The following is a 26,578-nucleotide window of genomic DNA, read 5'->3' as shown; positions in this document are numbered from 1 at the left end:
ATAATTTGTTTTCCCAATATTTCATATGGATAGGTGCAACATCTTGCATTTCACGACGTTTTGAAATTTGTAGAATTTTTGTTCATTAAAAAAAACGTAGAATTTTCAATTAAATTACGCATAGCATATTTCACCAAACAGGTACAAATAGCATGTAAGAAAATTTTGATATTGTTACACTTACCTGCATATTTCCTCTTCCATATAGAACTGAAAATGAAGAGAAATAATAAATTTGTAAAGATTTTGACATAAAATTTTTTTTCCATTATTTGGTTTGAAGTTTTTTTGGGTTGCTGTCTGCCGGTTGTGGGTTTTATATACCCTTTGTTTTGTTTTAGCTGTGGTCTGTTTCTATTATTTAATGAAGGAGTTTAATGAGTATTTGGCAAAAATTGATATAAATTATTCTTTTTCATGCCTAATTAAAAACCGTTAAGCTATTATATGCAATAAATTTATTAAAACGCATACAAGGAATAATTAACTCTAGTTTATTCAGGTAGTTAATCAAAGATACTTTAAAGACCCAACATTGAATTCTAAGCAGTGTTCAAGATCCAATATTTTAGTAAATGGTATGTGCATACGAATTATTGTATATATATTTTAAAAAACGACTTTTTTTTGTAAGAAAATTACCCATACACATATATTAAATTATAAATAAAAATAATATAATGACATTTTATTTTGAAAAGCAACACATAAGAGAAAATTTAGAAGAGATCAGACTAACGGGCATTGTTGAACCACTCCATAAAAATTATGTGTTCATCTGCTGCAGTATCTTTTCTTTTTGCTTTTTTTTTTTTTTTTCCCATCAAGACCTTCGCTGATTAATTTTTTTCCCCTGGCTAAACTTTGCTCGCAGGTCTGGATCGCTCCCATCTGGGACGATGGACTTCTATGAGTGAGTACCTTTCATTGTATCCTTCCAAGTCCTTTTTATTGATAATCACTCCAATTTTAAATATAATACCCATTTTCTCATATAAATTATACTATAAAATAAGTTTTATATTTAAAATCAGGAAAGTATATTGTTTTTTTTTGTTATGATGGATTGCAATGGTAAGTTTCATTATTCAGACCTGCATAGTAAGCAAGTCTTTACTCTTTAAAGATCACCTTCATATGTTGGCCCAAAAAAAAAAAAAAAGGCCGCCGTCATAATTTTTTGAATTTAAGTACATATATATATATATATATATATAGACAGATTAAATTACAAATTTTATTTTGAAAAGCAACACACATGAGAAAATTTACAAGTGACTAAGAGGCATGAAACTATTGCTTAACAAAATTTATTGATTTATAGAATATTACAAGAAATATAAAAGGATTAATTACTTGTGTTCATCTGCTGCAATATTATATATATATATATATATTTTGTTTTCAAGAGACTTCACCAATTAACTTTTTTCCCCTGCTAACTTTTCATGCAGCCCAATAACAGAGGGTGTCGTCTAAGAAAAGGTCGTATTCTAAAACATCTTGCAGGTGGGTGTCGAAGGTGGGTGCCTAAGAATTTTCCTTTTCAGGTGAATAACATAGTGTGTGTATATGTTGAAGATAAAATTTCTGGAAATAAATGAGTGAGTAAATGTTATAGTTAGTGTTGCTATATTCCTATGTTCTCTCGGATTGTATCGTTATGTATCCTCCCAAGCACTATGATTTGAGTATTTTTACCGTTTACCCATAAACATTGCCATAAGATTGTACGCTGTCTTTTGTTTTATGTTATGATTTTGGGTTAATATAATCATTAGTGTGCTTATAGTCTCTTTTTATTTTAGGTTAATCCCTAAAATTTTTAGAACGTGCTTTTTTCTTCTTTTAAGTTTGTCCCTTTGGAACGTTAGTCCTTATATTTCTAAAAGGCTTGGAGTTGCTTACTTGGCAAGATGACTGGGTAACTTTGCTGACCAAGCTTCTAATCTGTACATATGACAAAAACAAAATAGAACCATAAAACGCAACACGTAAGAGGCCATGACCAAAAGGAATTCTGATAGAGATGAAGAAATGGATTATGATAAGAATTTGTTTAGTAGTATTATGCAAAAAAAAAAAATCCATAAAGAAACAGAACGCCAAAATCAGACTTTTGAACGAGTACCTAGAAAGAGATTTAGAAGCAGACGAATGTGAAACCCCATGACTGTGTTTCCTGCTGTGACATTTATGCTTTCTTCAAACCTTTCCTCCTTGTCTTGTGCTGGTTGCTTTTTCTCCCTTTGCGAAAATCGAACACAAATGTTTTTCAGAGTAAGATAATAAGAACAAGAGAGAAGCTTGATAGATATATACGAGGAAGTAGAAGACATTGGGATGTTTGTTGGGAGTGATCATGGTGGCAAGAAGGAAATGGATAGCTTAAGAGTATGTTTGGCTCAATGAGAGGAAGGGGAGGGGAGGGATTTTAATAGAGGGAAGGGGTGGGAAGGAAAGTGGAAGGATTTTAATATTATCTTATTTGGATTTATAAAAAAAGAGAGGAGGGGAGGTAAAAAATTTTAATATAGACAATTTTGTTCTTATTTTATTTAAGATATGGGTATAATAGTCATAACATGACAAAATATGAACATAATAGTCACAACATGGTAAAATATGAGTATAATGATTACAACATGACAAAATATTGTCCTTTTTCTCTAAATCCTCTCAATTTTGAAAGGAAGGTTGAGGAGAGGAGAGAAAGAAAAATTTAAAAAAAATTTCTCTCTCTTTCTAAAATTTGTGTGTTACCAAACAAGAAGAAATGATTAAAATCCTTTCCTTTCTCTCTCCTCCTTCCTAAATCCCTTGTACCAAACACACTCTAAGTTGAAACATAGCGATCCACATCCTTATTTTCTTGTTGTCTTTTGGACACGAAGGATTATAATAAATGTTGTTTGACGCTGTTTGTACCGAAGAATGTCAAATCAGAGCCACAGAGTTGTGGGTTTGTTTACGGTTCATGCTATATGGGCTTGGGAATGAGTCCAAAAGCAGGGAGGTTTTGGGAACCAAAGAAAACAAGCACACATTGATATGCTCTGTTCACCTCTATTTTCATAACCAAAAACAGAACTGAATCCAAAATAATTAAAATCACTTCAACACAAACCCAGACAAGGACCCAATAAGTAGTTGTTGCAGCTTATTTTAAAGCAAGAGAACTCAGATAGAGGTATTTGTAGTAATTATGACAGGGGCATAGTCACTTATGGATTAGCATTTCTCCTTCTCTAATGGTATCAATAGAATACAAAAATGCAAAATTTTTGTTCATGCAGGTATCACTGGCGGTTTTTGCAACGGGTAAGGGGTTGGATGGGTAGAGTAGAAGTGCTACAAAATGAAGTCTGATCCATTTTGCAGCAAGGTGAAGGAGAAATACAAGCCAAGTGCTTCGGAGGTTGTTGTCCCAAGACTTGTCGAGCTAGCTACAAGCTACATAAAATGGTTGCCCAGAAGCTAAGTGACATTAATCATCTTACAGGCGAAGGCCATTTTGATGTTATAGCAGAAAAGCTTGCCTGTGATGGGTTCGATGAACTTCCAGTGGATAAGGCTGTGGGAGTAGAATCAACATTTGAGGAGCTATGTTCATGCTTTGAGAACAATCGGGTAGGCAAAACAACCCTACTGAATAAATTCAACAACAATGTCCTCTCAAAGAAAGCAATCGATGCAGTCATCTGGGCTGTGGCGTCTAAAGATGTAGATGAAGGAAAAATTCAAGAAGCCATTGGGAAGAAATTGCATGTCAGAGATGACGAATGGAATGTTAAGACGGTGGATGACAAAGCTCTTTTGTTATACAACATCTTAAAGAACAAGAAATTTGTGTTGTTATTAGATGATGTGTGGGCAAGGATTGACTTGTTGAAATTGGGGGTTCCTTCTCCAAAAAATCATGCTCGGTCGAAAGAGTTATGTCGCCTAATGGATGCACAGAGAGTCATCAAAGTAAACTGCCTCACACCAGATAAAGCATTTGAGTTGTTCAAGGATAAAGTTGGTGGGAAAATTCTTGAAAGCCCTCATATATTGCCTCTTGCAAAGCAAGTGGTGAAAGAATGTAAAGGCTTGCCACTTGCTCTTTGTACTGTTGGACGTGCCATGGCTAACAAGGAGACTCCCAATAAATAGAGGCGTAGTATAGAAATTCTGAGGCATTATCCCTCAAAGGTCCAAGGTATCACTGAAGATGTCTATCACTTGCTTGAATTTGGTTATGATAGATTGCCAAATGATACCTACAAATCATACTTTTTGTATTGTGCCCTGTTCCCTGAGGACCATAATATTGAAAAACAAGAGCTTATTTTGCTCTGGATTACTGAAGGCTTTTTGGCTGAATTTGATTATGATATGCATAAAGCACGTAAGCAAGGAGAAGATATAATTTCAAGTCTAAAGTACGCTTGCTTATTGGAAAATGGTGATGAAGAAAATACAATTAAGATGCATGATGTGATCAGAGATGGCTCTCTGGCTAGCTTGTGATCATGGGAAAAAGGCAAGATTCATTATAAGAGATTGTTCCAAGACTAGGGACCTTGAAGTATACAATCATGCAAAGTGGAAAGAGGTAGAAAAGCTATCAATGTGGGGCGGGGGTGAAGTGAGTACAAGCTTCTCGCAAAAACCTCGTTGTCCTAATCTCATCACTCTGCTTATTAGGGATAGTGGAATACGAGTCTTATTCTTTCTTCTTAGCTTTCACCCCTACATTTTTTCTCTAATTTTTGGCAAATTTTTTCCTCTACAAATGCTTGCCAAAATTCTCTACCAAGGTGGGATATTTATAGCCAAAACTTATACCTTGAATGGACCATTATGCCCTCTAAGTTCCTACTAATTACAATGCTTAGGTGTCAACATCTTATGCCTTCTTGAACTAATTTCCATCCTTAAAATAAATCCAAACGAAATTTAATTTCAAAATCAAAATCCTCTCTATTCTTGGCTTGACAAGTGGCACCAAAATCCCTTCCATTCATAGCTTGACAAGTGGCACATTTCTAGCCATATAAAAAAAACGAGAGTATACTTTACCGGTCTCTTTTCTCAATCCAGGTCTTCTGGAGGAGTGAAATATTTGTCACATTACTTTTGTCTTATTCTACTACCTCTTCTTTCTTCTTTAATGCCTTTACATGTGTCATAATTATCTCACATGGTGCATTAATGAGCCATAATGGCTTTTGTCTTTTCCTTAGATATTTTCCTCTATTTACTTGGCTTTCATTTGTCAGAATTTCTTCCTAGCTTTCTGAAGCTCTGAAAATTATTTTGTCTACTCTAAAAATTTGTTTTATCTTTAGAGAAAATCTATGAATTTTCTCAAACAATGACTCATCCCCTAAGCCCCACTTAGAAATCATTCTTTAAAATACCCTTTTATCGGCATAATTAGCTTTATATTTTATTAAAGCCATTCCACTAGCCTTCTGGGAGCAGGACTAATTTTATAAATTAGTACAACCTTTTAACTATTTAACCTCATTTTTGCGTATATTTTGGAGATCTCTTGCTATCTCAAATAATTACCTCAAACGGTGTACTTTTTACCGGCCATAATCTTATAAATTTCATTTAAGTTACCTCAGGGGTATTTTCATCATTTTTCTTCACAAAAGAGTCTTAGAATATTATTTCTCATTTTCTGAGATTTTCCTAGAATTTACTGTTTACTTTCCATTTTTATCTCCAATGGCCATAACTTTCTGAAATTACAATTTAGTTCTTGATTGGACTTAATCCTTATAAAACATCTCTTTAAGGCCTCTAATTTAACCTTTGGCCAGTATCTAGCCCCTTTTATCTTTCTAAGCCATTAAGACTTTCCTGAAATCTCAATGTTATTTACACATTTGTCTCCTAGTAACTTTCTTACTTTGCAGTTTAGTCTCTAAAACTGCTTTGTTTTTCTTTCTCATTTTTAGGACTTCTACTAAAAATGGTCTGATAGCCTATCCAATTCTGACTAATTCTGATACTTCTAAGCCCAAAAGTCAAGATGTTACACATGTCATCCTTACTTGCACATGTCTTGTTTATAGGCTTCAATTGAAAAATGAAGAAAAATAGTAAATCTGCAAATATTTTGACGTATAAAAATAAATCTGTTTGTGCTCTATTTTTTTTGGTTCATAGCTTCTATGAGTTGCTGTGTGCTAGCTGGTAGTGGGTTTTGTGCCATTTTGTTTTGTTTTAGCTTGGGCCTTTGTAAGATCTGTTTTTATTATTTAATTGGAAAAAAAAAGTTTTATGAGTATTAGGCCGAGAAAAAAGTTTTTAATCAGGTCCCTAAGATTTTATTGAAACTTATAATTTGCCTCAGTTTTTAATCAGGTCCCTAAGATTTTTTTTTTCCTTTTTATTAGGTTCTTTAACTTTACACCATTAAGTCCGTTAGTCCCCAAAATTAAAACTGTTAAGTAAACATTGAGGGTATTACTTTTCCATGGTAAAATTTTGTAGATTCATTCTGATGGTCCGCTCCCAGGAAATCTCTGCTACTTCTGGCCATCTACAATTTCGCATTTGCGCTGCCTCCTTTTCATAAAACTAAAATCTAATCCCCATTCGCTTCCTCCATATAGCTCCCTTACCTAATGACTTTCTGGCAAATTATTTTCCTCTCTCCGATTAACGTTCGTCCAGTGTCCCATGAAAGCCTTGAGCTCAAAGCCATTTTCTTCTTCTCTCACCTACTCTTCAAGTTATTCCACGCTCCTATGCCAGCGGGAAAGTAAAGATTTGTCGCTGTTGCCCAAATTTTGATGAAGTTTTCCATCTCGCTTCAGTGATAAGTTGCGATTTTGGATGATGGAAATTTTGCTTGATTCTTTGATTCTGTTTATGCATTTTCTGCAGGTAATAGGAATCGTAGATGGTGACTGTAGTTTTCTTGTTTTAGTAGTCTCCTTGAGTTTTCTGGAAAAGGAAAGAATTTTATCAATTCGATTTACACTGTGAATTTTGGTTCCACTTGTTACTGTGACACGCTTTTTTTGGTAAATTCATATTCATTATGAGTTCTGGAAATGAAGTAAAACTGCACAAATTTAATACTTCTATCGGCTGTATGCCTTCGACTAAGATCAACCCACTGATCTAGATTCCCGAAAGCTCAAGGAAGCGATGGTTTGAAATGATTCGGCGAAGCTAGTTTTGAAGTTGTGGCCAAGAAAGTTGTTCGTCTTTGACAACCAATCTTCGAGTGTGTTGAGGAATTTCTCACGGGAGAAACTCATTGCCACCAACCAATACTCATCCAACAGAGATGGAGGACGATCGGAGTCCTAGATAAGTTCACTTCGCTTGCCGAAAATGGTGCAGAATTTCAATGAGACAGATGAGAAATAGCCATCGGCGGCTAAATGCAGCCATAATTGCTGCAATTGCTTCTATAGCAGAACGAAGGAGGAATGAGCAACGATATTGAGCAATGAACGAACAATGAAGGAGGGTTTTAGTCTGAAACTTTTGGGGTTTTGGGGGAAGGAGATGGATAGCGGTCATTAGTTAAGGGACTAATGGATCTAACTAAGTGAAAAGATCGATTAATAAATCAGTGATACATCAAAGATCCAATGTTGAATTCTAAAACGTATTCAAAATCTAATATTTTAGTAAAATGATTTATGTATACAAATTCTAGTATGTATATTTTAAAAAATAACATGTATATTAAACTACATATATATATAATACACATATATGCTAAATTATATATAAAAACAATATGATGTTATTTTATTTTGAAAAGCGGCACATAAGAGAAAATTTACAAGAAAGTAACGGGCGATGATGCCGATTTTCTCAGTTTCTGGTGCTAATAACTCTTATATATCCCACCTCTTGGAGCTACATTATTTGTTACTTCCCGGTCTCAATTATGTGTGTGAAACATGTCCCACTTTTGTTCTTTGATATCCAAGGTTTCTTGCTTCCAAGAAAGGTGGAACCAATCCTATTTGATGTATGCCGCGTAATAAAATAAATCCCCTCTTTAACTTTTCTCCTCTGTTGTCCAATCCAATCGCATCGAAGTGCTAAATTTCCAATAGCAAGGCAACAGCCAAATGATTCAGGCGGAAGCCTATTGGCAGCACCAAGCGAGAACTAACTAAATACAATAGAACACAGAAATACAAAATTTTGTTCATACAGGTATTCGTTAGAAAGGAATAAATCATATCGTGCAATTGAAGGACCAAAATGGAAACTAGCTAGATTAATGATAAATGAAGGTACGAGTCAGATTTACAAGTATCTAAATTTAAAAGTTTTGGCTCTAGTGACCACCCAATACCCAGTCGTGTCTTCTGGACCCCTAACCTTTTCCTTCGTATCCACAAAGGTCAGCATTTTTGGAGCTATTATTGGAACAGGTGCCTCAGTACCAGACTCACCATTATAAACTATTGGTTTTATGCTACCTTCTTCAGTCGGCTTTTCATTCTCAACCACATGATGCAGTTCCTTGGTTAGTATTGTGCTCATCGAAGCTGAAAAGAACCCTGACTTTCAAAATGGAAATAGAGATCCATACTATTCTGATTTGTAAATTTCTGCTGATTCTACCAGGGAAAACCCAAGCCTCAAGAAAAGAACTTTTCTCCTTTTCACATGCTTGATCTCAAGCCAGGCCTTCGTTACAATGGCTGGGGGCTCATCGTCAAGGGAACTATTGCACTATATTGGCACTGTGCACACATGTGAAAACCTTTTCCACTTCACAGGTTCAAAGTAGGCTTTGTCAACTGGCTCATCATTAGATTCACAACGAATATCACAATAGATTTTAAGGATTTGTGGAAGATTTGAAAGATGCTGGAGATGGATAGCCAGATGGTCACTCTTTCTGCCTTCCAAGAACAAGCGAATACCTGTAACAGGACAATATCCAGAGTCAACCTGCAAATTTGTGAGGTTAAAAGCTAACGCAGAATGTCAGGTATTATTGAAAAGTAATGAAAGAAAGATGCAAAATGATTCCTATCCTCCTACTTAATAGTAACAATAATAATACCAAGGGACAAACAATGTTTAGTGGCAACAATAAGGATATAACGGACACTATATTACTATTTCTGGTCCTAATTATAAGACTCAATTGACTAATTTGAGGAGATTAAGGAGGTAAGTTGAGTTAGTTATTTGTCTTAAATAGGTGATATCTTTTCTAAAATATCCTTGCTAATCAAGTGTATTGACTAGAACTATCATTATTAGAAGGGCTACTTTGGAAAAAAATGTAAAAATATAAGAAACAAAGTGGATTGGGGTCTTATATTTAGGACCAAAATAAAAGTCAAATAGGGTCTTATATTAAGGACCGGAGGTAGTAAAAAATAAAAATTAACGAGGCAATGGAGACCATTGTTCTTTTGGCGTCTAGGACGAAATCCATGAAGCACATCGTCCCACAATGGAGACCATTGCCGAGGCAACTGAAATTCAAGAAATTGACGAAGTTCATCTATTTGGGATTTATCCGCATCAAATAAAAATTCATTTAACATCCATACTACACTATTCCATAAAAGTTAAGCGGTAGCGTTTAAAATTTCAAATAGGTAACATTTTTCAAGTGCTACGTATACCAGTGCCACCTAATAATTAGATAGCGCTTTAGAAGCACAAAAAAAAATTAGACTGGGTGATCCCCAAGATAAATTCACGTGGGAACGGGAAGGATTGAAGGAAAAGTTAGACTGGGTTTTTTGCAATGTGATGTGGGAAAGTATGTTTAATCAGTCCAGGGTGTATTATGATTTTAAATATAAATCTGACCATAAAGTGGTGGTTGTGGCCCTTGCGGAAAAGCAGTAACAAACCAAGACAGACTAACCGATTCCACTTCCAAGCGGCTTGGCTGCTTGAGGAGGACTTCCCGAGCTTGGTGATGGAGGCTTGGAAAGATAGAGAGTGGACCTAGGGTGTAGTTCATTTCTAGGAGAAGACATGACACTGGAATGAAAATAGAATTGGCAGTATCCCAAGGTGAAAGCGAGAAGTGTTGAGACGATTAGAAGGGATCAAAAAGAGACAGCAGAATAATCAACAGAAGAATGGACTGAAAAGATTGGAAAAGAAATTATGGGAAGAATATCACAAGCTCACTCTACAAGAGGAACTCATATGGTTCCAAAAATCTAGATGCAAGTGGTTGCAATGGGGAGATAGAAACAACACATTCTTTCATGCCTCAACAGTGATTAGAAGGAAGAAGAAGAACATCATGACCTTGCAAGTAGAAGATGGTACTTGGATTAATGAGACAGAACAACTAAAACAGTAGGCAAGCCAGTTTTATATTGACCTTTACACAAGGGAAGAGGCAATTTTAGGAGAATCAAATTGGCCAAACTTATTCCCAACATTGACACCGGAACAACTAGATTGGGTTCACCGTGAGGTAACTGATGTGGAAATCAAGAATGCGGCTTTTGCGATGGGAGCTTTTAAGGCACCTGGTCCAGATGGGCTGCAGGCCCATTTCTTTAAGTCACAATGGGAGATTGAAGTTTAACTGCCCTTAATTGTCGCTTTGGGGTTACTCCAAAAATTAACCGAATTAATGCAATATAGTGCACAATCCGGGTCGTATTCACTTTGAGGAGCCGAAAACGAAATTAAATCCTAGTAAATAAATGCAAGTAACCTAAATTATAAAAAGGGATTTTTGATTTTTGAAAAACTGCTAATTAAATGCTACGAATCAAATTGAAATTAAAATACTTTTTTTTTTGTTTTTATATGAAAGTAATTAAAATGAATGAAGATTAAAGAAATGAAAATGAGACACACAAATAACACTGATGATAATCAATCCTCTAATTCAACAATGTAGGCAATCATCACTCTAAAAGATGTGGGAGTTAAAAACAATGAATTAAGAATTATAATTAAGCTTTTAATCCAACAACCGAGCCACCTCGAGTTGCCACAAATTATTTTCCTAAAATTCAAATTACTAACTGCAACCAGAATAGTAAAATGAAATTAAGGATACTAAAAACCAATGCTCAATTAAATTCTTAAATTCACGACAATAGACTTAAAGCTAGCAAGAGACAATATGATCCAAGATTCTAATCCACCTTAGAAAATCACAATATATTAACTCCAAAATCAATACAAATGTCATAACCACAACATCATAATTGAAATCAAAGTTATAAACAGCCCAATGTCAAATGCTAAACAATAATCCAGTCACAATAATCTCCAAATATAATCAGAGTAAGCAATACAATTATCCCAACAATTAGAAAAACTATCCTAAGACCTAGGAATTGTTAAACAATTATTGAGTAGGAAATTAAAGCAACTAAAACTCCCCTTTGATGATCCAAGCTCCTTCCATTATTGTTGAATTAGAGAATTAGGAATTAGCCACGGTTTGCCATCAAATTCGCTGCAATCAGTATTTTGCTACAGGATCCCATGGAAGAACACTGTTCACGCTGAATGGTTCACGTCTCTTTTTCGCTGCGTCTTCCGCCTCCAGCTCGCTCTGCTCGTGTGTGTGTGTGTTTCGGTCTTCCTTTCGTGTTGCTCTGTTTGCCGCCCCTCAGCTCTGTTTTCAGCGCCGCTTGCGTCCAGGAAGAAGGTGAAGGCGCCGTCACGAGCTCGTGTTCGGCGCGTCTCCTCTGCTCTCAGCCGCCGTTCAGCTCGTTCTACGTTTCGTTCGGCGTGCTCTGTTTCATGTGTGTCTTTCGTTTTGCTGCGCCTCGTGTGTGTTTCCCCCCGTTCGGCCAGCTGATGATGATTATTAGGTTGCGTTTTGCCCCCACCTTATTATTATATATTATTTTTTTCTTTTAATTTAATTTTTTTTCCTTTTTTTTATTTTTTTTTATTTTTGAATCTTCCAAGAACCTGCAAGCAAAATTCAAGAATAAGGTAGCATTAATTGTCCTTAAAAATCAATTAATCATAATTAAATCAAAACATGACAATTTTGCCCCTATAAAATAATAATTCAAAATAAAACAAAATAAATCAATTAAGGCAAAAAGGGACCAATTAAGCTGACAAAACTCATATAAAAGATACCAAAAATATAAAAATAATTGAGTTTGTCAACTCCCCCACACTTAGCCTTTTGCACTCCTGGGCAAAACTTCATTAAAGAAGAATTCAATAGAGAGACTCAATGCAAGCAAACATAAAACTCACTAAGCATGAATGTGTAATTAACTCAAGCAACCTTTATTCTTAATTAATCAACAATCATAGAATACTTCAGTGCAAAAAATTAACACAAGAAACATAGCAGGATAAAAGAAGAGAAACATAATAGAGCTCACATAGGGTACAAGTGTTTCACTCATCTCTCAAATGGAAAAATTTCACTCAATCCACCTAGATTAGCACCTACCATAAGCTTGTAGAGATTCTAATATCTCCACCACTAACATACCTTAGACTCATGATCAAGGGGACTTGAAGGGTTGTAATGTTGGAAAGCAAGGTCAAATGAATGAAATGAACTAGCAAGTGAAATGCATGAGTAATAAAGTATCAACTCAAAGTGAGCTAAAGTACAATCATGAAACAACACCAAAGTGCAGATTTTAACCTTTTGAGACAGAAATCTTTGCTCTCCAAACCACCATGGAATGCCTTATTTCAAATTTATTCTTTTGTTGCAACTTATTTTCTTTTTTTTAATAACTTTCTTTCTTTGGCTTTTTCTAAACATTTTCTTCTCTTTCTTGCCTTTTTCTATTCTTTTTTTTTCTCTCTCTTTTTTTTTTCTTTTTTTTTTGGCATCCAAACCCAAGAAGGCAAAATATTAATGATGTACTTTTCAAAATGAAAAACCAGATGTAACTCATGCAAAACACTTGTTTAAAAAAATGAATGAAATGAAAGTGAAGGCTCAAAGGGGTGAACAAAGGTTAAATGAAGTGGTTTGTGTTTGGGTAAAGGTTTAGAAATGAATGCCCCTATCATCTTCACAAATCTAGGTATTAATGCAGCTTTGAAAAAGAATCTAGACAAGTTCTAGAGGTTAACCAAAACTAGTGAAAATCACACAAGATGAGAAAATATATGGCTCAACAATCCTTCCATCAAGGCTTTCTCCAAGATGTTTCCTCCTTAAGGATCAAGCTATGAAACAAGGTTAATAACACTGCACTAAAGGCATTCTACTATGCTAATCAACTAAGAACAGAAATCACTCAATTCAAATGCAATCAAACTCAGCCGTGCAACATTCACAAGCATTGTGCAAAAGGATTTTAAAAGAGATGCCCAAGGATTACAAAAGTCAAGTCACACCAGAAAAACAGCAACTCGCCCATACAGCAGTGCAGAACACTGAGGCGAATGAAAACAGGAGGACATAGAAACTAGCAGCAAAATTCCCAAGCAAAATCACTCTCAAATCATGCGATGCAATTCAGAAATCAACCAATAAGGCAGAGAAGAGAGCAATTATAGCAGCAATACTTAGGAAACATGAGCAAATCCAAAGGCAAATTTTTTTTTCCAAAAGAAAGCTCAACAACTCAACAACAATCCCTCCCCCACACTTGATCAATACATTGTCCTCAATGTTAGATAATGTGAAATGAAAATAGACAAGTATAAATCAAGTGATCAGAAGAGATGGCAGAATCAAGAGGAAACAAAACAAACAACTACTAAACAGAAATAAACAGCTACAACTACAACTACTGGAAAAGTTCCCTCCCCCACACTTACTCCTAACTATCTCAGCAAACAGATATCACCAGCAATACAACAGAAAGTAAAAGAGTAGGGTGGAAGGGAACAACCGGGTGATCAGGGAGGTCTGTGATCCTCATGGTAGTGCTTCAGTAGATGGCCGTTGACTTGTGAAGTTATACCGGTCTCCTCATCTACGAGCTCTACCGTGCCAAAGGGATATACTTTAGTAACTCTAAACGGACCTTCCCACTTGGTGACAAACTTCCCGGGCATCAGCTTCAACCGGGCTTTAAACTTCAGAACCTTGTCACCTTCATAAAACTGCTTCCTCAGAATCTGTTTGTCATGAATCATTTTCAGCTTGTCTTTGTAGATTCTGGCATTGTCATAGGACTCAAGTCTCATTTCTTCAAGTTCCTGGAGTTGCATCTTCCGATTGACAAGTGAAGATTCGAGATCTGCATCACATGCCTTGATTGCCCAATAAGATTTGTGCTCGATCTCCATAGGTAGATGGCAAGCCTTGCCATAGAGCAACCGGAAGGGGGACATGCCTATAGGGGTCTTGTAGGCAGTCCTGTAAGCCCAAAGAGCTTCCTCAAGCCTTTCACTCCAGTCCTTACGGGATGGTTTCACGATCTTCTCAAGTATTCGTTTCACTTCCCGGTTAGAGACTTCAGCTAACCCATTCGTCTGAGGGTGATAAGGAGTGGCCAGCTTGTGATTGACTCCATGTTTAGCCAATAGAGACTTGATGGTCCTGTTGCAGAAGTGTGTTCCTTGGTCACTGATGATTGCTCTTGGAATGCCATACCTGCAAAAGATATGAGAACGTAAAAACTTGGCAACAGTAGAAGCATCATCTTTCCTAGTTGGCACTGCCTCTACCCATCGAGACACATAATCTACTGCAAGTAATATGTATGAAAACCCAAAAGACGAAGGGAAGGGACCCATAAAATCCATGCCCCACACATCAAAGATTTCACAAAAATGCATAGGTCTTAGAGGCATCTCATGCTTCCTACCCAAACTCCCAAACCTCTGACACTTATCACAAGACTTGCAGAAAGAATAAGCATCCTTAAATAGAGAAGGCCAATAAAAACCACACTCTAAAACCCTCCTAGCAGTCCTATTAGCACTAAAATGCCCCCCACAAGATAAAGAATGTGCAAAGGTAAGGATAGAGTGGATCTCATTATTTGGAACACAGCGTCTGATGATCTGGTCACTGCATTGCTTCCACAGGATTGGAGCATCCCAGATATAGTATCTTGCCTCCCTCTTCAGCTTATCAATATGAAATTTAGACATAGAAGGAGGTATAAGGTCAGTGACAAGATAATTAACTATATTAGAGTACCAAGGCTCATGAACAGCCAAGGCAAAAAGTGCAGAATCAGGAAATGAGTCAATAACAAGATCAGAAGAGTCAACTCCCTGTGTGCCTTCAGGTAACCGACTAAGGTGGTCAGCTACATGATTCTCCGCTCCGGCTCTATCTCTAATCTCGATATCAAACTCCTGTAGCAGCAAAGCCCATCTCAGCAGTCTAGGTTTAGACTGAGGCTTCTTAAATAGGTATCGAACCGCTGCATGATCTGTAAAGACAACCACTCGAGAGTTTATAAGATACTGTCTAAACTTATCCAAAGCAAAAATAATAGCAAACAGTTCCTTCTCCGTAGTGGTATAATTCACTTGAGCGGAATCAAGCGTCTTGGAGGCATATGCGATGACTCTAGACTGTTTCTCTCTCCTTCTGTCCAAGCATGGCACCTACTGCAAAGTTAGAAGCATCACAAGACAACTCAAAATGTAAATTCCAGTTAGGTGCAGTGAGAATAGGAGGTAAAACAAGCATAGATTTCAAAGTGTCAAAAGCATGTCTACACTTATCATCAAATTTAAATTCAGTATCTTTTTTCAATAAGGTAGAAAGAGGCAGAGCAACTTTACTAAAATCCTTAATAAAGCGCCGATAGAAACCTGCATGCCCTAAGAAAGACCTCAAATCCTTTAAACAAGTAGGATAAGGAAGGGATGAAATAACTTCAATTTTGGCCCTATCAACCTCAATCCCCTTTTGAGAGATGAGGTGACCTAAGACTATCCCTCTATCAACCATGAAATGACACTTTTCAAAGTTTAAAACCAATTTCTTATCAATACACCTCTCAAGAGCCTGCTCTAGGCTATTCAAGCACTCATCAAAACTCTCACCGTAAACAGTGAAGTCATCCATAAAAACCTCCATGTTTTGCTCTAGAAGATCACTAAATATCGCCATCATGCACCTTTGAAAGGTGCCTGGAGCGTTACACAACCCAAATGGCATCCTTCGATAAGCAAAGGTACCAAAAGGGCATGTGAAGGTAGTCTTGTCCTGATCTTCAGGAGCGATAGGTACCTGAAAATAGCCAGAAAAACCGTCAAGAAAACAATAGTGAGACTTTCCTGAAATTCTTTCCAACATCTGATCTATAAAAGGTAATGGAAAGTGGTCCTTTCTCGTAGCATCATTCAACTTCCTATATCTATACACACTCTCCAAGCATTTTGAACCCTAGTTGGAATCAGTTCATCATTTTCATTTCTCACTACTGTGATACCGCTCTTCTTTGGTACTACTTGTACCGGACTTACCCACTCACTGTCTGATATGGGATAGATGATCCCAGCACTCAACAACTTTGAGACTTCCTTCTTAACCACATCCAGAATGAGAGGATTCAGTCTCCTCTGTGGTTGCCTAACTGGCTTGGACCCTTCATTCAAAAGGATCCTGTGTGTGCAAACTGAGGGATTAATCCCTGGAATATCCCTAAAGACCATCCTATAGCCCCTTTATGACTCTTCAATACAGAAATCAATCTTTCTTCTTCAGAACTACTCAAAGAACTGGAAATAATAACAGGCAATTTAGAATCAGCAGCAAGAAAGACATATTTCAAATTAGAGGGGAGGGGTTTCAATTCTAAATCAGGAGGTTGCACAACAGAAGGAACTAATTCTTTTATGTCAAGTGCATTCAATGCAAGCGGCATGTCCATATGGCTTGGGGAAGGAGATATAAGCTCATCATGATGTGTATGTCCTCCACTTCCCAACTCAGTGCCATTCTTGGATGACCTACAAAACGAAGGATCGGTATCAATTTTATCAACAAAACATCAAGTAAATCACAAAAGAGTGGGATTAGAAGTGACTAAGTCAGTAGCAAGCTTGTTGCTAGCCTCTTCTAATGTTCCAGCACCACTCAAAGGAGAAGCTACCGGTGTAGCTTGTGTAACAGCTCCTTTATCATCAGTACCTGCAGAATCAACAAACTCGCCTTTCTCAAGGCTATCATCAAGTGTAATGTTCAAGGCAGAATCACAGTTAAGACAAGATGATGCATCAAAATCATGAGAGATGGAAAGGAGGTGATCAACTTCTAAACAGTTAACACACACCACGTCACCATAACATGAGCAAAAAGAAGAAGAATGAGGGGTAGATAAACAAGTAAATGCATCATCATGCTCAACAATCTCACCATACCAGTCATGTTCATGCATCTCAGATTCATGCAAATCATCAACATCATTAACAGCACAATCAATCAAATTAACACCCAAGTAAGAGCAATCTGCATAACCTTGACTCATAGCATCAGAAATGTTGAAGGTAATCTGTTGGTCCCCAAAGCCCATGGTAATGACCCCATCTTTCACATTAATTATGGTTTGGGCTGTTCTAAGAAAAGGTCTTTCTAGAATCAAAGTGCTATCAGTTTTAATCTCATCAGTCATATCTAGCACATAAAAATCAGCTGGGAACACAAGACCCTTCACTTGCACAAGAACGTCCTCAAGAAAGCCCTTAGGATGTCTCACAGTCCTATCAGCTAGACCTAGCACAACACTGGTGTCTTTCAAGGCATGAATACCCAAACTCTCATAGATAGAGGTAGGCATAACATTTATGGCTGCACCTAAGTCTAGTAAGGCATGTGAAATGTTTGTTTTGCCTATGGTACAGGGAATAGTGTAGGAACCCAGGTCTTTACACTTAATAGGCAGCTGTGGTTTGAAAATAGCACTAACACTAGACCCCAGTTGGATTCTCTCACTATGCCTATACTTCCTCTTGTTTGTACATAGATCTTTCAGAAACTTAGCACACTTAGGCATCTTCTTAATCAAATCAAGTAATGGCACATTAACCTCAAGTTTGCTAAACATTTCAAAAAGCTCATCATTATCTTTCTTTTCAATAACTTTCTTACTCATGAGATATGAATGAGGAAAAGGCAAGTCAAAAATGTTTACCTCATCACCTTTAGAAGATGATCCTTTCTCTATTGGCTCTTTGGATTGAATAGAGGTCTCTTGAGTGGCCTTGGGAATGTCTTGAGTGGTTTTAGAAGGAGGAGACTCAACTTCTATCTCTTCATCAACCGGTTCTTCATCCTCTTCATCTTCTTTGAATTGCACTTTCTTAGCACCAATTTCCTTACCGCTTCTCAATGTAATTGCATTCAAGGATTTAGGATTTATCACCGTGTTGGAAGGCATTGAACCACTAGTCTTAGCTTGCTGTTCACTCACACCATTTGACAACTTAGTGACATAAGAAGTCAAATTAGAGGTTCTAGTTTCCCATTGCTCCATCCTATTCTCTAGGGTTGCAAATCTAGCTTCAGATTTAGCTTCAGACTTAGATATGTGCTTAGTCATAGCCTCAATGCCCTTGAGTATTCGGGAGAACCGCTCATCATCCTTAGACTGTGATTGCTGTGGGGTAGACATGGCTCTAGAAGATTCTCCTTGTAACCCTCCATAGTAAGATTGTCCTTGAGGAACCATATTCCCTTGAAACCCCTCTTGAACCTGCCTATTGTCACCTCCTCCCCATCGGAAATTTGGATGAGCTTTCCATCCTTCATTATATGTGTTTGAGTATGGGTTCCATTGCTTGGATTGATTAGCCCTTCCTTGATACATGGCAGAAACTTCCTCATATCTATGAGGGCAAGCAGCAGAGATGTGCATAACAGAGTTACAATGCTCACAACTAGGTGCAGTCATCTCCATGGAATTAGGATTCCGAGTGTCAGTAGGGGGAGTGTGAGATGCAAGCTTATTCAACTGTGTAGTCAAAGCAGCAATTTGAGAAGTGAATGTGTCCAATTGAGGAATGTGGACTGAAGAAGGATTAGCATGCATTGCATTGATATTTTTAGACTCCCTGATGCTATACTGTTGATGGTTCAATGCCATTTTCTTGATAAGTTCCCATGCCTCCTCAGCAGTTAAATCAATGAGAGAACCCCCAGAAGCAGCATCCAACATCCCCTTATCTTGGGTCTTAAGTCCATCATAAAAGTATTGGACTAACTGCTCATCTGGAATCTGATGGTGTGGACATCTAGAAAGCAAGTCCTGAAAACGGTTCCATAGTCATAAAGTGACTCATCATAATCTTGCTTTGCAGAGTAGATCTCTTTTCTCAATGTAGAAGTCCGGGAAGCAGGGAAATACTTCTCCAAGAATGCTTTTCTGAGGTTGTTCCAGTTATGGTAGGCATCTGCCATATAACTAGGCAAGCTCATGTACCATTCTCGCGCTTTGCCCTCCAGAGACAAGTGGAATACCTTCCAAAGAACCTCATCCAGATTAGCCCCAACCGGCTTCATGCTAGCACATACCATAGAGAGAGATTTCAGATGATTGTACGGGTCCTCACCTGTCAAACCATGAAATTTAGGCAAATAATTAAGCAGTGGACCTTTAATCTCAAAATTAACATCAACATTAGGGCATGCAACATTAAAAGGATCATAATTTGCATCAGAAGTAGTGGCTTCCCTAATGGTTCTTCTTCTAGGTTATCTCCATTATTCTCTCCTACTCTATCATGCTCCCCTATTATGTCCATTGCCCCCTCTCTCATTACCACCATTGTTGTTACCATTAGGATTATTAACTGTTTCCATTATGTCACCTAAGTCAACCACCAAATCTAGATCAGTTAAATTGTCTAGTTCAACCTTCACTAGTCCTTTCTACCCTTTGGTCTTGTCTAACTTCTCTTAAAGACTTTGAAGCTCAAGATTGGAAGGAACTAGGGTTTTAGACCTACCCTTTCTTGGCATAAACAATCAATCAACCAGAAGCAATTAAGCAAACAGAAAATAGATGAATGCAATGCAATGTAAGTGTATGTGTATGAGAATGAAAAATCAAGATATTTAGTTGTATTTTTGAATATTTTTTTTATGCAAAGAAAGAAAAAAAAATGTTATGAAAAATCAAAAGAAACAAATGCAAACTACTAAAGAAAATGCAAAAACTAACAAAAATGAAAACTAAAAAGGCTCAACAAATGAACCCCAATCAAGGCTACTTGACACTTAATTACTAGGGAACCAATTTCTTGGCTCCCGGCAACGGCGCCACTTGAAGTTTAACTGCCCTTAATTGTCGCTTTGGGTTACTCCAAAAATTAACCGAATTAATGCAATATAGTGCACAATCCGGGTCGTATTCACTTTGAGGAGCCGAAAACGAAATTAAATCCTAGTAAATAAATGCAAGTAACCTAAACTATAAAAAGGATTTTTGATTTTGAAAAACTGCTAATTAAATGCTACGAATCAAATTGAAATTAAAATACTTTTTTTTTTGTTTTTATATAAAGTAATTAAAATAAATGAAGATTAAAGAAATGAAAATGAGACACACAAATAACACTGATGATAATCAATCCTCTAATTCAACAAGCAGGCAATCATCACTCTAAAAGATGTGGGAGTTAAAAACAATGAATTAAGAATTATAATTAAGCTTTTAATCCAACAACCGAGCCACCTCGAGTTGCCACAAATTATTTTCCTAAAATTCAAATTACTAACTGCAACCAGAATAGTAAAATGAAATTAAGGATACTAAAAACCAATGCTCAATTAAATTCTTAAATTCAACAATAGACTTAAAGCTAGCAAGAGACAATATGATCCAAGATTCTAAGCCACCTTAGAAAATCACAATATATTAACTCCAAAATCAATACAAATGTCATAACCACAACATCATAATTGAAATCAAAGTTATAAACAGCTCAATGTCAAATGCTAAACAATAATCCAGTCACAATAATCCCCAAATATAATCAGATTAAGCAATACAATTATCCCAACAATTAGAAAAACTATCCTAAGACCTAGGAATTGTTAAACAATTATTGAGTAGGAAATTAAAGCAACTAAAACTCCCCTTTGATGATCCAAGCTCCTGCCATTATTGTTGAATTAGAGAATTAGGAATTAGCCACGGTTTGCCATCAAATTCGCTGCAATCAGTATTTTGCTACAGGATCCCATGGAAGAACACTGTTCACGCTGAATGGTTCACGTCTCTGTTTCGCTGCTCGTCTTCCGCCTCCAGCTCGCTCTGCCCGTGTGTATGTGTGTTTCGGTCTTCCTTTCGTGTTGCTCTGTTTGCCGCCCCTCAGCTCTGTTTTCAACGCCGCTTGCGTCCAGGAACAAGGTGAAGGTGCCGTCACGAGCTCGTGTTCGGCACGTCTCCTCTGCTCTCAGCCGCCGTTCAGCTCGTTCTGCGTTTCGTTCGGCGTGCTCTGTTTCGTGTGTGTCTTTCGTTCTGCCGCGCCTCGTGTGTGTTTCCCCCCGTTCGGCCAGCTGATGATGATTATTAGGTTGGGGCAAAATGCAACGTTTTGCCCCCACCTTATTATTATATATTATTTTTTTTCTTTTAATTTAATTTTTTTCCTTTTTTTTATTTTTTTTATTTTTGAATCTTCCAAGAACCTGCAAGCAAAATTCAAGAATAAGGTAGCATTAATTGTTCTTAAAAATCAATTAATCATAATTAAAATCAAAAAATGACAATTTTGCCCCTATAAAATAATAATTCAAAATAAAACAAAATAAATCAATTATGGCAAAAAGGGACCAATTAAGCTAACAAAACTCATATAAAAGATACCAAAAAATATAAAAATAATTGAGTTTGTCAGAGATTATTGAACCAAAAATATGCAAGCTCGTAAAGGAAGCCTTTTGGGATACTAGCTTAATTGATGCGGTGAATTAGACCAATATTGTTCTAATACCAAAGGTTGATAGTCCGTGCAATCTAAAAGAGTTGAGACCTATATCGCTATGTAATGTGAGCTTTAAGGTGATAACTAAACTCCTTGCAAATAGATTGCAGAATGTGATGAACTCCTTGGTGGGACAGCAGCAGTGCAACTTCATTGCCTCCCGGTCTAGTTGCGACAACATAATCATAGCTCAAGAAATTGTGCACACTATGAGAACAAAACCTGGACGAAAGGGATTTGTGGCAGTAAAAGTAGACATGGAAAAAGCCTATGATTGCTTAGATTGGCGCTTCTTGGGAAATACCCTCCGAATGATTGGCTTGCAAGAAAGCATTACAAAAGTTATCATGGCTTGTGTTACTTCTGCGATAATGAGAGTTCTCTGGAATGGCGAGGAAGGCCCTAAATTTAAACCAACACATGGAGTGAGACAAGGAGACCCACTCAGTCCATATCTTTTTGTCCTATGTATGGAAAGGTTAAGCCACCTCATCCAAGAAGAGTGTAACAGAGGTAAGTGGAAACCGATAAAGCTGAAGGCTGATGGTCCGAGTATCTCCCACCTTTTCTTTACAGATGACCTCCTGCTCTTTGCTGAAGCCACAGGGAGGTAGATGAGACTGATTCAGGAGGTGCTGACGAAATTTTGTGCGGCTTCAGGACATAAAATCAGCTTACAAAAATCCAAGTCTTTCTACTCTAGAAATGTCAACTTTCATCGGGAACTTGCCCTGAGTGAGCTGCTGGGAATCGATGTCACTGCTGATTTGGGGAAGTATCTGGGGGTCCCTCTCATCCACTCAAGAATTACCAAAGATACTTTTAGACATATAAAGCGAAAGGTGAAGGCCAGACTATCTTCCTGGAAGGGCAAGTTCCTCATTATGGCTGGCCGTATGGTTCTTATCAAGATCGTGATAGCTGCTATCCCCTCCTACCAAATGCAATCTGCCTTAATCCCAAAAGGAGTACTTCAGGAGATTGAAAAGATTAGTAGGAACTTTCTCTGGTGCCAAGATGAAATTGCAAAGAAAATGCACCTAATAGCTTGGGAGAAGGTCATGATGAGAAAACAAGCCAGTGGCCTACGTATTAAAAACCTTGAAAAGTAGAATCTTGCTTTTATTATGAAGTCATGCTAGGGCCTTATAACCAAACATGACGCCCTATGGGTCCAAGTGTTGAAGTCAAAATATGAATGTGGGCCGGAAGAAATTCCAAAGGTAACAAAACACAGGAATTCCTCTCTAGTTTGGCAGGCCATACATACGGTGTGGGAAAAATTCATGCAAGGAATAGGCAAGAAAGTAAATAGTGGTTTAACTACAAGATTTTGGTGGGACTTGTGGGCACCCCTTGAAAAACCACTCATAGAGTATGTCTCAAACAATCTCAGTCAGATCAATCCTGAAGTAAGAGTGGCAGATTTCATACTTCCGGGGGGGCTCTGGAACCATAGGAACTAGAGACAATATTTGCCAGAGGGGGTGGTGCGGATACTCGTTAGAACTAAAACCCTAAGAGGCACATAAGCTGACGTCCCATGCTGGCGAGAAGCCTCAGATAGACGGTTTTCAGTAAAGGCAGTGTATCAATTCCTATCTAAGTCCGAGTATGGAATGGGGAGACCGATCTGGCAGAAACTTTGGCGTTGGAAGCTACCTGAAAAAATCAAATTGTTCTTGTGGCAACTTTCCCATGGGAGAATCATGACCAACTCTTTGAGAGTGAAGAGAGGACTTTCACCTTCAGGAGAGTGCCCTCTAGGGTGTATGAGTGAGGAGAGTGTTCTTCATCTCATTCGAGACTGCGAGAGAGTGCAAAAAGTATGGAAGGAATTTATTAGACCTAATATGTATTCTACTTTTTTCTCTTGTGATTTATAGGAATGGATAGAATGGAACACCACAAAGGAGCCAAGCAAATCACGTTATGCCACCTGGGCATGGACAACGATATTTGGTCACATTTGTTGGCTAATTTGGAAGCATCGATGTAAACAAGTATTCGGTGAAGGCCAGAACACCCACACAGAGATTTTGCACCAGTGCTTATATCACCTAACGAAACACGTGCAAGACGGGAAACTACGACATAGGATCTTCCAGAGCGGTATGGCCATAGAAGATGAGTGGCGGCCTCCACCGTTGAGTAAAGTAAGACTAGACATTGATGCTTCAGTAGATACTCACGGGAAAGCTACATGTGGCGGCTTGATCAGAGACCACAGAGGACACTGGGTAGTAGGCTTTAAGCAACAACTTGGAACCTACCCACCTACCATGGCAGAGTTAATGGCGATCAAAGCTGGTCTGGAAATGTGCCAGCAGCAAAACTTGCGAGATATCCTAGTTTACTCTGACTCTATGGAGGCAATCAATACATTGATGCGAGATAATGGAACCAACCACCCTTTTCGTGCTGAGGTGGAGAAAACCAGGGAGTTGCTTTATAACTTACCATCAGTCAAGTTGTTGCATGAGAAACGAGAGGCAGTGGCATATGCTGATATCCTAGCAAGGGAAGCTCAGAGAATGGGAGGAGAACTGGAAGTATTATTCTAGGTGCCAGCATCATGCAGAGCGCAAGTTGCGAGAGACCAAGAGTTGGTAGATGTCAGTTTCAGAAATGCTGACTAACCTTATCTTCTTGCAACCCAAGCTTACGCTTGCCTTTCCATTCGGAAAAAAAAAAAGAAGCACAACAAAAAAAATACTTCTTTTCTTTTTCTTTAAGAGATATAGGGGTAGTACTTGCAATTATAAGCGCTACCGCTTGTTCTAAACTTAGGTAACGCCTAACCATGAAAGCGTTACTTAAGATTCTAGTTTTTTCATTATTAAAGCATTTGGTAGGGCTTGAATCATGAAAATGCCACTTAAGATTTTATTGCTTTTAATAATTAAAGCATCAAGTAGCTTTTGTAACGCACAATTGCTAATGCTTTTTTTTTTTTTAAATCTTTAGGAAACACATTTGTCACACAAGTGCCACTTGAAGTCTTTTTATTATTAGTATTTTACAAATTTATATGAATTCAAATTTGTAACGATCTTCTATACAAATTTTCCTAATTAATAGCCAAATATCAATATAGTTAACTTAATTATATCACAATAAATAACAACTATAACTAATGTGGCTTCACTTATAACTATTGATTCAAACTATATATAATCTAGTATTGATGTTGCAAAAACCTTGCCGACTTGTTTTGTATAGTCGTATGAGGAAGAAAGCTACGCAAAACAATAAACGAAAAAGTTCAATGCACTAATTATTACATTGTTGGAACACATAAGTACACAATTCTTCAATCACTTCATTTATTTGGTTGCCATTGTATCCTGCGCAACATGCACCATCGTAATACTATAACATAATCAAACCACACATCAAAATCAATTAAAAATTAACTATTAAAACCAAATTAAATTTAGAAAAAATATATAAACTGAAATTCTGTACATAGTCAGATAAAACTTTTATCATGAGTGACAACATCCTTCATGAATCATATCATGTAATACCCACAATCATTATTATTAGGTTGGAAGGGACACTGCAAAAGTACCAGTAAAGATATATATATATATATATATATATCAAATTATGCATCTAAATGATATATTTTCAACGTTCGAATAAACTTTTATAAATACCATAATTTTCTTCCACTTGTAGCTTTTTGAAGAGTCCATAGCTTTAGAATGTTTAAGCCCTTGAGCACCTCAAAAGCTAGTCAATGCACTAACAAATGAAAAAAAAAAAAAGACAAATTAGACTTGGATCACACAAATATATATAGGCACATGCACATACTTACCTATTAAATAATCTTAACATGTCTGGGTGGTCCTCCGGTTCATAGAAACTATAGGCCTTGAATCCTCCTTCGTCCATATATAATCATCATCAATTTCACTACTCTCCTTTGTTTGCCATCGTCGACCAGGAGAAGATGGTCATAACTCCCTCTCCTCAGTCATTCCAAAATCGCTACATCACCATTCCATCTCATCTTCAACCATCAGTTCCGCAATTCACGACCACCAGTCCGACGCCCTCTCCTTCTTCATCTTCTGTGGCTGCCGTGCACACAGAGTTTGTTGTAGCAGAGCTTAAAGTCATGTGAGGCTGAGCCATTTAGCTTCTTGGAGATGGGTTATAGCTCAAGTTCCATAAACTAATAGGGGAGTTAATTTTATCACTACAAAAAAAAAACATGCGATTAGCTACAGAATTTAGTGACAGAATTTTTATTTGGTGATGGAATAATGATAGAATTTGTTCCATCACGAATTGGATTAGCAACAGAATTGAAATTTTGTCTCAATTAGCCATAGATTAGTGTGACGGAATTTTCCATCAATAATTATCAATCAAAAAATTTTCATCACTAATCCATTGCTAATTACTAACAAAAATTTCCATAACACATTAGCGACAAAAAAATTATGTCGCTAATATGATTTTTTTTTTTAAAAAAAAATGCCACGTGGTGCCTCTACCAGTAGCCACGTCATTGCCGGCGACGACAGCTGACCACCTCCACATGTCTCTGCCACCTTAGTGACGACCACCACATGCTGTTGTCACCTTACCTCTGCCTGTCACATGTCGCTGCCGTCTCACATGTTACCTTGTGACACCACATGTCGTTGTCACCTTACCTCTGCCTGCCACATGTCGCTGCCGTCTCACATGTCACCGCTATCTCACATGTTACCTTATGACACCACATGTCGCCAATACATAA

At 37.3% G+C, this 26,578-nt stretch overlaps 2 protein-coding genes across 2 annotated transcripts; both read left to right on the top strand.

Annotated features, from left to right (window-relative positions):
* Positions 1-3,462: 3,462 nt before the first annotated feature.
* On the top strand, positions 3,463-4,155 carry LOC114736573 (probable disease resistance protein At1g52660). Its single transcript, XM_028924438.1, has one exon. It carries the CDS (start codon positions 3,463-3,465, stop codon positions 4,153-4,155), a length of 693 nt encoding a protein of 230 aa, XP_028780271.1.
* A 19,778-nt stretch (positions 4,156-23,933) lies between these two features.
* LOC114736567 (uncharacterized) lies at positions 23,934-24,383 on the top strand. Its single transcript, XM_028924424.1, has one exon. The coding sequence runs from the start codon at positions 23,934-23,936 to the stop codon at positions 24,381-24,383; it is 450 nt and encodes a 149-aa protein (XP_028780257.1).
* Positions 24,384-26,578: the final 2,195 nt, after the last annotated feature.

This window comes from Neltuma alba, unplaced genomic scaffold, assembly GCF_004799145.2.
Source record: "Neltuma alba isolate B1F8T4 unplaced genomic scaffold, ASM479914v2 tig00002744_pilon, whole genome shotgun sequence".
Taxonomy (NCBI): domain Eukaryota; kingdom Viridiplantae; phylum Streptophyta; class Magnoliopsida; order Fabales; family Fabaceae; genus Neltuma; species Neltuma alba.
This window is presented reverse-complemented; position numbering and strand designations above follow the sequence as displayed.